We start from the raw sequence: 16236 nt of genomic DNA, 5'->3' as shown, positions 1-16236 counted from the left end.
CAAGTTCTTGTAATAAAAATGCTTGCTTCTTTCTAGCTACTTGCTCTACTTGTTTGAAATTATATCGTTCCTGGTTTCCTGATACAAATTGCTCAGGTTGTTCTGTGGCAAGTCTCTCGGTTGAGGAATTCATGAGTAAGCAAGCAAACAATGTCCCATTCTTAGGCTTGCCAACACGGTTTCCTCTTACTTTTGAACAATCAAGAGTTACAGTAAAAACGTTTATAGGTTTTTTCTGTGAAATAGATTGTAAAAAGTAAGAAAAGTAATTCCTGTCATACAAGAGAGCTTTATTACTGGTTGGATGTTGTGGATGAGGGGTCAAACCACTACAATAATTTCTACATATAATTCTTGACTAAAAATTCATGGGTGGGATTCGAACCCAGGGCTGTTAGTGTGGCAAATACGATTGCCTTAACCACTCGATCAATATGGAACCCTGTGAAATAGATTGTTTTATGATATTAAAAACAATATATACAAAAAAAGGAAGTGAATATTTGAGGGAAAAGACACATTTCATTTACAGATATTTTATGCTTCTTATCAAATCATGATCTTTTTATTTGTATTACAGTTAACACAGACTATAATTTACAATATCAAGTGTAAATAATATACATACTACACCAAGATCATTTTATTTATTTTTTTTACGTAAAAATACATTCTGGGCATAAATGATTTTTTTGATACGTGAAATTTGCGTTCCACTTTAATAGATTGTTTTCCAAATGGAATTTAATCATGGCCGGATGGTTGAAAAATCCAGGGTTAGCTTTGAAATTTGAAGCTAGGATGCAAAAGTTCTAAAGCAGCTGGTAAAAATATATATTTAATTATTTTATTACCATACGCGATTAATTATGATAGCTTTTCCCTGAAACAATGGTCATAACTGCATCATATGCCATACACTTTATATGTATACCTAATTCTATATTGGAAGGACTGGACTGTTCACCATGCTTGAAATAAAAAAATCTATTTTTAAGAAAAATTTAATTGACAATTACTAACAATAAACCTTTATTATGGCATTTGTTGACATGGCATTAGAACATTGCTTTTCAAAGCTTTTGTATTTTTGATTAATTCATATTTATTCACATGGTTTGAATTTTTTTTTCTTGCATATTTTCATTACTGAAGACGACCTACTTCAATATTATTGTTCTTCGTATATTACTACTTTTTTCCCATTGTCTATCAATTGTACATAAGAGGAATGCGATGAAAATAGCTAGATGTGATTCTTCAGCACTCGCATAAATTTTATTCGAACAAATATTTTTGTAAATACACACTCTTGCATCAAGTGTTTTGGCTTTTCTTCTCTGTTAGATAAATATTTGATGACACATGACAATTTGAAATTAAATGGTCTGAAATGATTTTTAATTATTGTTTATTTATTTACAATAGGCGTGAAATACATGATTTCTAGGCTAGTCTATTCTGTTTCATCACCACTTCCTGCACTGCTTCTCGTGTCATCTGAATCGCCGTCCTTTGTCTCTTGCGCCAGTTCATCCTTGACCTTATTTTCCTCCCTCTTATCTTGCTTTTTATCTTCTTTTTCTAAAAAGTTTTCCCATTTCTTTAACCTATTATTGATTTCTGCTTCTGTCTCTGCAATCCTGTGATAAGAGGGAAAAATGTTTTATTTGTTTATTTTTTCAAATATGTTTAATTGGTTACTTGTATTTTGTTTTGCCATCCCAGGTTTCAGCAACGATCTGCCTTTTCCCAAACCATCTGCCGTTAAGCAATTGGACGCAAGCGTCTGCGGCTTCGGCCTCTTTGAAATTGATCTGCGCCACACCTTCCGGGTGTTTCTAAAAAATTGCCAAAATTAAAGAAGCAGAATTACAAAAACAAATCTGTCTATTTGAAAACAACATACATCATATAAAACAATTTTTCTGACGTCTCCACACTTAATGCATTCCTCCCTAAGGTCCTGCTGGTATTCGAGAATGAGCCCAACGTCTTCATCGAAAATAGCCGGGTCGAAAAGGTTTTTGACTATAACAATACGTTCGTGCTTTGAACGTTCTCCTCTCATTTTTTCAGGCCTCCAGTCAAATAACCTGGACAGATTTCGATAATGAAGAGCAATGGTATTAAAAATATTTCCATTACATACTTTTCTTGCATTTTCTTTATTTTGTCCTTTTCCTTCCTTCTTCTCTTCTTCGGTTTTAACGATGGATCGTATGCATCCCCTTTCATCGTGAATCTCGCTCTTTCCACCTTGATCTTTTTCCCTTTGAATTCGTATCCATCGAGAAGGTTCAATGCCAATGCTACAGACTCAACCTAAAAGGAAAAAAAAATCATCGTTACGCATTATGATATAAACCCTTTTGAACAAACAGTTAATCTTTGGATTCATATTACACAATCAAAACAGATTATTTCATGTTATTTTATAGTTAAAACATCTCTACCTTAGAATCTTTACTGTAGAAAAATATGACTTCCATCATTCTCTAACACAACAGATCAGAATAAACCATAATGATCCAAATGTAAACAAAAGTTAAATATACTTGATTATTTGATGGAAATCAACTATGATGATTTTAAAACAAAAAACAGTTATTAGTTTAAGCATACTGCAAAAACTGACTGACGTGGATGAGCATCAAAACAATATAATTTTAGTTATATTTCATCATTGCTATATTTTATATTTTTCTATCTTCCATCCTACTATCCTATTTGTCTTGATCACTTTTACACCCTATAGACCAATGAGATCTTTGAAGTTGAAGATTGTCATCTAAAATCTCTACATCAACTGAATCTCATTGTCAATATTAATTCCAGGCATGGTTTCCTTTTATTTTTGCTCATACACCTCAACGTACCTGGAGACCCAATGGATAACACGGATTCATACATGGAATAAATAATGCAAACATAAGGGGTTCAGAAGGCAACCTCGCTTAACACTGGCTGGGAATGGACGCTTGACCACTTCAAAAATGACATCAAGTATATGCGTATTCTGCAATCTATATGGTTGGATCTTGATAAAATATCAATTTTAAACAAAAATGTTTTAAAAAAAACGCCTTGCTGCAAGTGAACCGTGAGAATTGTTATTTCTAGGCCCGTTTTCTTTCCTGGAAATAGAGATGTACTATGAGAAGTGATGAGGTAATGTCGTGGGCTAGGCTCAACTGATTGGCATTGGAAAAAAAATCAAATTGTGTCAGCTCTTTTGACTCCTGTGTTACAAGCTTTCGTTTAAGTTCACGGCTAGCGATTAGGAATAATTTAATGACATAAGACACCCATTGTCTAATGTTGCACGGGAATTAATTGCCATATTCATTTCATCTCATGACCTAGAAGGAGGGGAGACATTTATCTGGCTTGAAAGTTTATACGTCAAAGGATACTTTTCAAGGACGATCTACCATAAATTCCTACGGCTTGTTATTGACAATGGCAGTTTTTTAATGGTCCGGCTATACTCGCTGTTCATACACGTGCGTTAGTTCTTTATCGTAGTTTTTTAAAATTTTAAATAATCTAATTTTCTTGCTGATTGTTGATTTTATAGATGCCTGCATATTCTCGGCGTAAAGACGAAATCCAACAACATCTTTTCAATCATTGTTATACTAAAGATGTTTCGTAGATAAAGTGAGATTGCGAGATAAGACGGACCACAAATTACTAAAACGAGGGAGGGAGAGAGAGAGAGAGAGAGAGAGAGAGAGAGAGAGAGAGAGAGAGAGAGAGACGGAGAAAAGTGAGAAGAGAAGAGAAAAGAAAGAGACTGAGGCAGAAGAAAAACAGTGAAAAAAGAAAAAGGGAGAGAAAACAGAAGGAGAAAAGTAAGAGAGAGAGAGAGCAGGGAATGTGGGAGGAAGAGAGAGCGAAAGAGAGAGAGGGAGAAAAGCGAGTGAGAGAGAGAGAGAGAAAAAAAAAAGAAACTGAGAAAAGTAAGAGAATAGAAGAGAAAAGCAAGAGAGTGAGGCAGAAGAAAAACAGAGAAAAAGAAAAAGGGAGAGAAAAGAGAGGGAGAAAAGTAAGAGAGAGAGAGGGGGGAATGTGAGAGGAAGAGAGAGCGAGAGAGAATGGAAGAGAGAGAGGGAGAAAAGCGAGTGAGAGAGAGAGAGAGAGAGAAGAAAGACGGTGAAAAGTGAGTGAGAGAGAGAAGAGAAGAGAAAAGAAAAGCAAGAGGGTGAGGCAGAAGAAAAAAACAGAGAAAAAGGGAGAGAAAAGAGAGGGAGAAAAGTAAGAGAGAGGGGGAATGTGGGAGGAAGAGAGAGCGAAAGAGAATGAGAGAGAGAGAGAGAAAAGCGAGTGAGAGAGAGGGAGAAAAGCGAGTGAGAGAGAGAGAGACAGAGAAGAAAGACGGTGAAAAGTGAGTGAGAGAGAGAAGAGAAGAGAAAAGCAAGAGAGTGAGATAGAAGAAAAAAGAGAAAAAAGAAAGTTCGAAAAGTGAGAGAGAAATAGAGAGAAGGAAAGAGCTCGTGGTATTAAATCCTTCAATCTGATGATGAGCTTTAAGCTTGAAATCCGGATAATTAAGATGATAAAAACAACAAATTGTGAGCAGAAACTAGCTTTTTAAAGATATTAAACAACACACTCTCTCCACCTTTATCATTTCTATGTAAAAAAACGTATTCGGCCCAGGGATTACATTTATTGTAGGCTATTGCTTTGAAAGCTCCAGACATATTTATTTCCTTTAATACCTCGCCAACCAACCGTTGAACCTAATTTTTAACAATTTGCCCTAATTATTGGTCTGTTTCTCCATGATATATCGAAAAAATTTTGGAATGATCGGTTTAAAGGAACGACTCCCGAGTATATACTTGCTTTTTCCAACACGTGGCATTTAGATATCTAATCAGCCGAATTTTGTCGAACGCTCAAACTATTTTATCATTTTATCATTTAACAACGTATTCGAAGAAGATTAATAAAGCTTGGTGTTACCGAATTGACTATCTGACTATTGACCTCCAGGGTTACAGTTGTTTTTATTTTGAATTATTTTAAAATAAAAATAAAATAAAAAATAAATATAGCAATATATCGTTTAGTTATGGTGATAATTTGTAAACGTCGAGATAAATGTGGGAAAAAATACAACCGTACTCGTTTTAAAGAAATAGGCAAAGCACACGCAGTTAAGCTCTATCTTGTCTCGTAAAGCTCTGCCATAAATTGTTTGCTGTTTCAGTCATCGGCAAAGTCTGCTTCAAGGATGAAAGAAAACCCGATTCGGCATATCTTCTGGTTTATAAAACGTTTGTTTATCCCAACTTTGAGCCTTGGCTTTGTCTATGACTCCAGGCAGTGCGTTATGAGTGTCGGGATGCAATTTACAACGACGGGTCGAAGTGATGAATTCTCGTTTTGGCCGAGGCAACAACCTTGGCTTTTATAATTCTTGAAATATTGTTAGAAAATAAATATTCACTTTAAAAAACACAAAACACACACACACACACAAACGCAATTGTTTACACATTAAATAATTCAACGCTTCATCACCTACAGTCAAGCTTAAAATGGGCACATAACACTGAGTCAAGTCTTAAGATAGCGTTTTGAAAAAAAGAAACATATCTAAAAAAAACTTCTTTTTAAGTTAATTAACATTAAATTTTTAAACTTAGAAGAATTAGTTAAAAAATGCCAGTGCGGGCGATTTCGAACTTACCTGGATTTAATTACTGATGCTTTATAGGGTGGGCGAGGAGGACTTGTTTTGTTTACCATAATTAATTCGTTACGGCAGTTAATATATTCGAAATCCTAATAACTATATATTATTGAGTGATTGTAGGTTTTTTCTTAATTCAATAACAAGTCAACGAAAGAACTTTTTTCCATAATAAACATGCACCTTCTAAGGAAAGGACTTAATTGTATCTTTAGACTCAACTTAAGAAGCCATTGGGTTGTCTCTTGCAGAAGAAAATCTCTAAAAACCTAGTAAGTATAAAACATCAACAAGAACGGGAGAAAGTTAAATTAATTATTACACAATAAAAAAATATTTTTTTTAAACAAATGCAATGTAAGACTTGAGACACGATTACTTATTATGGCCAACAGTATTTTTTAATAATTTCCTTACATAAATGTTCTATCGTAAGTTCAAGATACATAAAAAAAACACAGATCTGATCGAAAGGAATAAAAGAAACGAAGTGGGACACCTGCCTTTCCCAGCTTATATCCCTAATGCCGTACAAGACGTATAGGTCAAAGTTAAAGTAAATCTCCCAGGTTTATCTGGCAAAAAGCGATGACTTTCATTCGCAAAGGCGAATTTGACACTTTCTTAGCGATGAAAGAAGTCAGCGTTTTGACTCTCCCTGCTTATATCCCTAAGTCACACCACCTGGCTAGGTCAAAATCAAAATAAAACCCGGCCTTATCCCTGATTTTTAATATAAAATTATCTAGTTGTCATTTATTAATTTATCATCAACCTATCTGGTCCTTGGGCGCAGCATCAGGGATATAAGTAGGAAGAGCCAAATTACTGGCTGCTTAAGGTATGGTCATGAAGAAGAAAACAAATTTAGTTGCTACTGTCAACTTTCGGCCTATTTTAAGGCTATCATCAAGACAAAACATCCTTAAACATGTCTACAGAATGACAAATTTAACTTTTTACAGGCAATATTGTTACAATCCTTGGCAATGTTGGGACTGGGTCATTCTTCAAGAAAATTTAATATCGCCTAAAACCTTCAATATGTCAATCTGTAGACATATTTAAGGTTGTTTTGCTCTGATGATGACCTTAAAATAGGCCGATAGCTTTTCAGTAGGAACTAAATTTGCTTTCTTCTTCAAGACCACGTTCATGAGTGAAAAAGTGTTTGATACTTCTAATACTGAGGTTTTACAGTTGTCAAACGAGACTTTGTGTTTGGCTGTCTTGTATTGGAATTGTTTTGTCACAGATGATCAAATCTAGATATTTCTCCTTGCTTTGATAAAAAAAGACTGTAGTCAACAGGCGCGACATCAGGATATAAACTGTGAGAGTAAATTTGCTTAATTTAATTTTTTTCTGGGGATTTTACGGTTGTGATAACGAGACTTTGTGTTGGGCCGGTTTATTTGGGAGTAGCTTTGAAATAGTTGATCAAATCGGGGTATTGTTTCTTGTCCTTTAACATAAAAGACTAGTCAGGTGATCCGGCATCAGGGATATAAGCAGGGAGAGTGAAAACGCTTGCTACTTTCTAAGAGGTTTTCCATGTGTCCCGGATTAACAAGATACATAGATGGATGAAAATAATAGAAGTTAAACTGATGATGCTAAATAGATTGTGCGAGTGAGAGGGAATTGCTAAAGATTAGAAAGTTTTTGTGTTAATTGAAGTTAATCGATACCTATCTTGTGCAACAACTTTCTGACCTAAAATTTAAAAAAAAACTAATTTCTATTACAAAAGTATCGCGTTACAAGACAGAAAAAAGTGTTTTTAATACATACATATCGATGAAATACTTGTGTGTAATAGCCTATCGAACCGAGATGCCATGCCCTTAACTTTTACAAGGCCGAACTTAGCCCCTAAAACATAATAAAACGGCCCTGAATAACAGCGAGGAACAATGGACAAAAGGTCGTGCAATCACTTAGATCTTCCCCGTCCAAAGACGACGGCTAAGGTTAAAATTAAAACTAATCCGGTGTTAAAATAAATCCAAACGTGTTAAACGTCAATTTGCAAGTTTGAGGACGGGTGCCGGCCGTGTAGATCCGATCTCCCCTTTTCCTAATGGCCTTCTTCTCGTCTCTGGCCCCCGGGTCGGAAAATAATTGAACGGTATTATTGTTTATTTTAACCCCCGGTGGTATAGATCTAAGGAGATAAGGAAATTGAGTTATACAACTTTGTACAGGGTCCAGCTCACAATTTTTTTATGAACGGGCTGCGGAAATTGAGTTGTAACGCCTTAATTATAGAGCATCGGAAGAGTACAAGAATTGTATTTTGTTCTAGTAATTGCCTGATGAAATATACTTTAACCACTGGGTTCTATTTGAACCCTTGTTTAAAAAAAAAAAAAAAAACTCAATCGATTTAGCTTTCGAAAAATTGAAATAGATATCTTAAGAATTCCAACAATTTACTACATTTATAAGATCCCGAGGTTAGCACTTAGAAAAGGACAAACGTAAAGTACAACGCACAGACTCAGCCATCGAACATATTAGCCGGATGTAAATCCTTTAATGAATAGATCAAAATAACAGAATAAACAAATCAGGATAACCTATTTCGATAAAAATAATGGAAAATAATAAATCTAGATCTCTTGGCAAAATTATAAATTAATTCTTTTATCCGTCTATTAAGATAATAGCATATCTTAATATTTATTCATGTACATCATTTTATCTATTTAGCTTGGAAATCCTGCGCTAGTCACTTTTTGTAGCTCAGTCAGTTTTATTATTTCTATTCTGCCCTAGTCCTGCTTAATTTAAACTTCCATCTGGTAGTAATTAATTTATCAATACATTATTTACTCATCTTGCCATTTATCCATTCATATACAAATATATTTATTTATCCATTTTGATATATATTTATCTACATATACAGTCATCGAGCTAATCTGACGATTTATTTGTTCAATCTTTTAATTATTCATCTATCAACCCATTTACCCTTACATTTAGGTATTTAACAGTAAATGTATTTATTTTTTCGATACATTCATCTATTTTTCAATTATCAAGTTAGTCAGTAATGACGGACCAATTGACGCATACATTCTACATATTAATCCATCTATCCATTTATTTATCAATGCATTTATCTACCTAATCTCTTACCTTTATGTATTTATCCGTAAATGTATTTTTTCGATACACCTATCTATAAACCTTGTGATTTATCAATACACCTATTTACCTTTCAGTTTCATACTCATTTATTATATTCATATATTTATATACCTATGTATCTATGTATATATTTAGAAATACATTTATCTACCTGTCTAATTATTAACTATCCATCGATCAATCAATTTACCCTTTCAATTATGTATTTATCCTATATCCACCTATTTATTTTTCAATCTCATACACATTTATTTAACGCACTTTGCTATTTATATATTCATATAATTATTCAGAAATCGTGAGATGCGGTCTGGTGTGATGTAGGTTTCAGAAAAACATTTTCTTTATCGTGCCAACGTTTCGATCTTTATTGAGAGCATCTTCAGGGCTCAAAGTGTTTGTCTTCTGTATAATTGTGCCATTCTTGCGTGTCGTGTTGAGAGTGCTATATTCATATATTTCTTTATCCATCTTTCTGTCGATACATTTATCCATATATTTATCTACGTGTCTAATATATTAACTATACTTCTATCAATCAATTTACATGTATATTTATGTGCATGTGTACAATATACTTTTATGTATTTATCCGTAAATGTATTAATTTCGATACAATTATCTATGAATCTTGTGATTTATTAAGCCACCTATTTATCTTTCAATCTAACACACATTTATTTAAACATTTTTCAGTTTATACATTCATGTATTTATTTATCCATTTACATATTTACACAAACATTGATTTACCTAACTAATATATTAACTATCTATCTACCAATCAATTTATTACGTATTAATTTTTTCGACACGTTTGTCTATTTTTCAGATATCAAACAGCTCACCTACAGACCAATTGACGCAAATATTTATTTATGAATCATTGTATTTATCTATCCGTATACATGTGTACATATTTATCCGTCTATTTATCTACATATTTTTTCATAAATGTATATATTTGCATATTTTTCCACGCATTTTTCTCTCCGTCTAATCCCTTACATTTATGTACTTGTCCGTAAACGTATTTTTTCGAAACATCTCTGAACCTTCCGACACGCATTTATTTATGCACTTTGCTATTTATATTTGCATATATTAATTTATCCATGTATCTATGTATATATTTACACATACATTTATCTACCTGTCTAATGTATTAACTATCCATCTATCAATCAATTTATTATGTATTAATTTTTTCGATGCGTTTATCTATTTTTCAGTTATCAAACGGTTCACCTACAAATCAATTGATGCAAATATTTGTTTATACATCATTGTATTTAACTATCCATATAGATGTGTACATATCTATCTGTCTATTGATCTACTAATTTATTCATAAATCTATATATCTGCATATTTATCCATGCAGTTTTCCGTAAATGTGTTTATTTTTTGATACATTTATTTATTTTCAGTTTAAACTTCTATGTGCTATGCATCGGCGTAATGTTTTATTTGGTGTTAAGATCTTTGCTGAATATTAATCTAACGAAATGTACATGAAACTTTATCACCTCTGCTCTGCAGTAAAGGTCTCCACCAACTACTTTCATACAAGTTGAACTGTGAAACAGATTAACTAATTGACATGGAATTCGCTTTTTTTTTTTTTTTTTTTTTTTTTTTTGAGGAATTTTTTTTTTTTTTTTTTTTGCCTGTTCAATTTTAAACGTTCCATTAATATGAAGCGTCAAGGATTCTTTTTGTCTTGTAATGCCAGTTGCATCACTCGTTGCATCTAGAGCCGCCGTCGCTTCGGTGTGATGACTCTAAATGAAGACAAGTCTTTTATTTTTTTTTAACATAGTCACGTCACGAACTCGACAACTGTCTGTTTCTCAAATTCTACATATGAAAAACGAGGACGAGCGGTGATACGAACATGAACTTGCCGTTACTTTAATCTTTCCTTTCTAGGCCTTTTACAAAGTGACTTGAGAGAGATAGATGGTTAAAAATTGAAGATTTCGCTAACAAACTAACCCTTATGAAGATTCACTACTTAGATTAAGCAGGTATAGGACAAACTGACAATAACTAAGACCTCAGTAAAGACAAGATGCAGTGACTTCCTGTGTAATAGTCAACAAGGGGGCTTTTTAAAGTACAACCAACCTGAGGCATATCAATTCCTTTTGTGGACACAGTACACCGAGGGTCTTGTTTAACCACAGTCTGGTAGAACATGGGTTCATGTTTCCCCCTTTTACTCGAGTTATGTCTTAAAAGACGCTAACTTGCCGCATCCCAAGATCGTTCGGGAATAATATTTGATCGGAAAGTACGAAATTGAAAATACTCGCGTAGATTAATTTTAAACCTGGTACTTCCCATCCTTAATTCATTGTTTCATGTTTATTTTATTTTTATTTGATTAAGTATATTGTTATTATTTTTTAAGTGTTACTTATAATAGCGAATCAATTAATTATGCCTTACAGCACTATCCTCCAAAAAATGGCCTAGAATTTAAAATATGGCTGATTTTTAGAACAAAACCAATATAATTTAATTACTTATAATAACAAATTTTGAAACATACAATCGAAAGTAAGCAGGGATAAGTCAAGAGACTCAAACAGATGATTGACAAAAAAGAAGTCTGAACGACTTCATACCAACGCCGAGCTTTACACATAAAAAAAAAGAGTTTAAGATATTTTAAAAGAAAAGTAATATGACCAACCAACAAAAAACAATGCTGCTGTAAGTCATTCGACTCTCCCTGCTTATATCCCTTATATCGTACTATTTATGGATTCCAGCCAATGATTTTTTAAATAGACAGTACTTGTGAAACTATTCGGGAATTGAATTAAACAAACTAGATTTTGCCAAGTTTTGAACTGAGCATGAACAAGATTGAACTTCAGATTTAGCAGCACGGAATATCTTGCCTCTCCCTGCTTATATTCCTAAGGCAATGATTTTTTGGTGAAAAGCAATAGTAAAAGGTTTTTCCCACTTTGAGTTCAAGGACCCTGTGCTTAAACGAAAATTACCCTGTTTTGACCACATGGGATAAAGGAAATATTAATAGCCATCGACTTGTATCTCCCCGCTTATATCCCTGATTTCGAGCAATCTATTGATTACAAGCAATGATTTTTTTAAAAGACAGTACTTGTAAATTTGGGTTTGAATTAAACAAACTCAATTTTGAAAAGGTCTTGAACTTGAGGGTGAATGAGCTTCAGCCTAAACAGCACGGTAGATTACATCTTTCCTCTCCCTGCTTACATCCTTAATGCCGAGTTTCTTTTCGGTATAATCCAATAGTTAACATTTTTTCCCACTTTGAACTTCACAACCCTGAGCTTTATATTTATGTTTTAAAACGAAAATACCCTGTCTTGTATACATAAACAAAATGTAAATAGCCAGCGTCTTGCCTCTCCCTGCTTAAATCCTTGACGACACGCCTGTCTACGGCCTGTTCCGGTCTAGACCACACTTTACTTAATCACAGTTTTTTGAGTTGTTTTTTCACCTCTAGTGCACCAAATTCGAATGTTAGATGAAAAGTGAAAATTAGTTTAATAAGACGGAATAAAGCAATGCTGTCAGACGATTTCGATTGCGTTCGGCTTTAGTCCCATAGAAACAGAAGAATCTAGTGCCTTGCTACTTATACCCTTACGACGTTCCACTCGGCCACAAGCTTTTTCAGTCACACATTTACTTTAGTGTTTTTTCTGTTTACATCCTCAATTAAGCCAAATTTAAAAGTGAGTCTTCTCACAGCACGAAGGACACTCTTAACAAATTGATAACGGTCCATAAATTTTCTGCCTAATTTTCAGTGCTTTTTAATTTTGCTTCTTTATTTTTGTAAATTCAAAAGTATAACACGCCTGGTAATGTCATTTCAATAGTTTATTCTTAGATTTGTATTTACTTAGAGTGCACTGTTGTTAAACTTTTACATACAGGTTTTAACATATCAAGGACGGTTTACTAAATATTTCTTGCCAATTTGTTCTTGCATAACTGTTAAAAATACGGACAGTTGAATCATTAAATGTTATTAAGCCATTTATGTTCTAACGTTAAGCAAATTAGAACGTATAATTTTTTCATAAATAATTAATTACACATTACAAGGGGACAAGGGTGCGGGGTAATATGATAATGATAAACATATCACCGAATGCGCGCGCGCGCACACACACACACACACACAACACACACACACACACAAAAACAAACACACACACACACACACACACACACACACACACACGTGCATATAGCTAAAAAATAGTTATCAACGGTTAAAATCAAACTATATTTGTAATGTTTTACAAAAATTTAAATATGGAGGAGCCTAAGAAGAATAATAACAAGAAGACAGATTGAATACCAAGACAGAGGTTTTTGTAATTTCCTAAGCAAAAACGAAAAGAAAACCAAAGTAAAATCATAATACATCCATCTATCCGACTAATTAGTTTTCAATATCTATCAATTGACCTTGACGTTCCTCTATTAGTAATTTTTTTTAGCGATAATCCTAACTATCTGCAAATGCATCAAGAAAAATCTATGTATGCATATATTCCCTATGTCCGTTACTTATCTTGTTATCTCATGAGCGCAAAAATATCTTATAGGAGCCGTTTTTGTCGTTGCACAAGGGTCTCCTGTACAAAATAAAGCGTGTCCTTACAAATATTTTCTTATTAATCATCCGCACTTATTTTCGGATCCGACAAGAGTCACTTCGACCATTCGTCTCCGGCAGTACCGAAGGGCAGTCCTTTGGATCTATGTATCCTTTATACCGCAGATGTCCCAACTGCTCAAACCACTCTCGTTGCACCCTCTACCGATGACACAGGAGTACCTCGATGCTCCAATTTCTACGAAAGAACTGCAGAGGCATATCTCAAGCATAGCAGATTGTAAGGTAAATGAAAATTAATTAAGATGGAGTGAGTGCGTCCAGGTCATTTACACTGTTAAGCAAATCTCCTCCCATTCCCAAATCTGACTGCGTTCGTTATGTTGGGTTCCACCTACATACATGCTGAACATAGACTACGACAAGACCAAAACAGGCGTACGGTGACGGTCTAATCTATAAACTTGGGCGACAATCCGATGTATCGACAAAAAAGCGCAATCTATATATTGTAATTTGTTATTTATTTACCCATCTATTATATATTTTTATATATTGTTACTATCTATTAGTTATCCATGAGAATGCTGAAGTCAAGAATTATAAAACGAAAAGAGGGATATTATATGGTTCAACTGACTAAATTCAGGAATCAGGGGATGATCAAATAGTACACCGATCATTTTACAAATACACTGACAGGCAAAAAATTCTGCCCGATTGATTTTTTTCATTTTCTCGATAAAAGAAAATTCTACCCTTAATTTGTCTCATGTTTTTATCAATAAATATTTGTTTGCACTATGTTATAAATTGGGAATATCATTTAGAGGTAAACACACTTAATCCTTAATCCAAAACAAGGATGAAGAATTTTTCAATGTTTACTTTTTACGGAATTTAACATGTTTATTCAGTCTCATTTGAATTCTGAAACAATAAACAGTTAAGCTTTCATCATTGCTTTCTTAATTCCAATTTTTAAATGAAGAAATTTTGGAACATCATGTGTTGCGTATCCTCGATGAAATCAGCGACAATCCTATTCTAATGCACGACAATGCCCGTCCACATGTCGCTGGGATAGTACAAACGTACCTTCAACAGCATAACATCAGGGTCTTAAACTGACCAGCCCGTTCTCCAGACGTGAACCCATCGAACATCACTTCCTGATGCACCCCAAGATCTTGAAAGGACTCTTCGTGAAGAATCGGCTAACCTCCCGCAAAGAGGCATTTCCAGACTGGTAGAAAGTTCGAGGCATCTTAGAGATGTAATTAAGGCAAGTGGAGGAAATACGCGATATTGAAATGTTAATTAAAAATTTAAAACAAAATTAAGACAAATTTTATCTGTCCGTCTTTTTTTATTGTTTTTATTTTTTCATTTTCCTTAGCAATTTACATTTTTTTTAAACATTTTTAGACAAAGACAATTATTAAACGTTAAAAAACGTGAAACTTTGATTAATATGTAAACATATATACAAATCAAGTTATATTACAATTGGGTAGAGTTTTTTGCATGTCAGTGTACAATAATAATCATACTAAAGGTATATAATTTTTGTATGGAAATGTCCCTATAAGGTTCTTTTTTGCTGCTAACGTCGAATTCGAGGAGAAAATAATATATCATATTTTCACCGTTTATTTCCCAATTGCTAGCTTGTATTTTGAACTACCAATTATATAAAACAAATCCATATTTCAATGTAAAAATGGCATAAGAACTAACTTCGATATACTTAAAGGTGACAATTCGTAGAGAAAAATGAAAAATGGGCTTTTGATCCAAGTTAGGTGTGTTATAGAGATTATAGAAATGTTTCGATCATTTGATCCATTTATGGTAATGGTTTTACAAAACGAGCGGAATGCACAGTTCAAAATAGCCGGTATTATCAGTATTTTCGTGTCAGATTTACATATCACTAAAATACAAAACCTGGCAGGACAATGGCGGTGAATATGAAAGCAAACTCGACGGGAATCAAGTTGTGAAACAGGGGTTTGCCTTCCATCCTAGAAACAATGCTTAATTGAAGCTGAGATAATCCCCCCAGGCCGATTTGAGAGCAAACGAGGCTTTCACTCATCTTTCAAAGCAGCCCCCACAAAAGCACATTTCCGACCAGGCCCGCCTCCCTCCTCACAGTGCACAGTGCAAGGCGAGCGATCCCGGTTACTGGTTAGTACGAACAGGAGTTGTGTCCCCTTCGGATGTACGAGCGACAATGGTCCTCATCGTCTTTGCGATCTCATTTATCGCAACGGCTTATGCAAAGCACGGTACGTTCAAGGCGATGGGAAAAAATATACATATTTTGCCTATTATTATGCCTATTTTTTAAATTAAACACATTTTCACAATGAAGTACCATGTATTTTCCTCCAAGGGTTCCAACATCACGCTCAAAACACTGAAGAGTCTCAACAAAACCACTGACATTTTTTTAAAGAAAATACATTAAAATTGAACAAACAAAGCTTAAAACAAAAATAGGTCCGTATATTCTGGTTTGTTAAACAAAAATTCAAGAAATAAAGACAGTTTTAGCTAAACGTAAAACAACAAAAAGAACAAGACAGCTCAGTTTATTTTTTTGGCCTGTAGGGTGTTAAGCTGCATCAAACAATTATGTAAATCATGAATCATAAAACAGCTAATAGTATAAATAAATAAAACAAAAAAATATGTACGTAGCTAATACTCAGTTTATCTGTAT

The 16236-nt window shown here is 33.8% G+C and overlaps 1 protein-coding gene across 1 annotated transcript in view; it reads right to left on the bottom strand.

Moving 5' to 3' along the window:
* Positions 1-1394: 1394 nt before the first annotated feature.
* LOC106666371 (HIV Tat-specific factor 1 homolog) overlaps positions 1395-16236 on the bottom strand; it is a 36487-nt gene continuing 21645 nt past the window's right edge. Inside the window, exons 6-9 of the mRNA XM_014393533.2 lie at positions 2153-2325; positions 1910-2096; positions 1705-1841; positions 1395-1643 (exon numbers count right to left, since the gene is read on the bottom strand). Of these exons, the coding sequence (XP_014249019.1) occupies positions 1457-1643; positions 1705-1841; positions 1910-2096; positions 2153-2325 (684 nt within the window). The 3' untranslated portion in view covers positions 1395-1456. The remainder of the gene's footprint in view (positions 1644-1704; positions 1842-1909; positions 2097-2152; positions 2326-16236) is intronic.

Source organism: Cimex lectularius, unplaced genomic scaffold (assembly GCF_000648675.2).
Source record: "Cimex lectularius strain Harlan isolate CLEC.00 unplaced genomic scaffold, Clec_2.1 scaffold236, whole genome shotgun sequence".
Classification (NCBI taxonomy): Eukaryota; Metazoa; Arthropoda; class Insecta; order Hemiptera; family Cimicidae; genus Cimex; species Cimex lectularius.
This window is presented reverse-complemented; position numbering and strand designations above follow the sequence as displayed.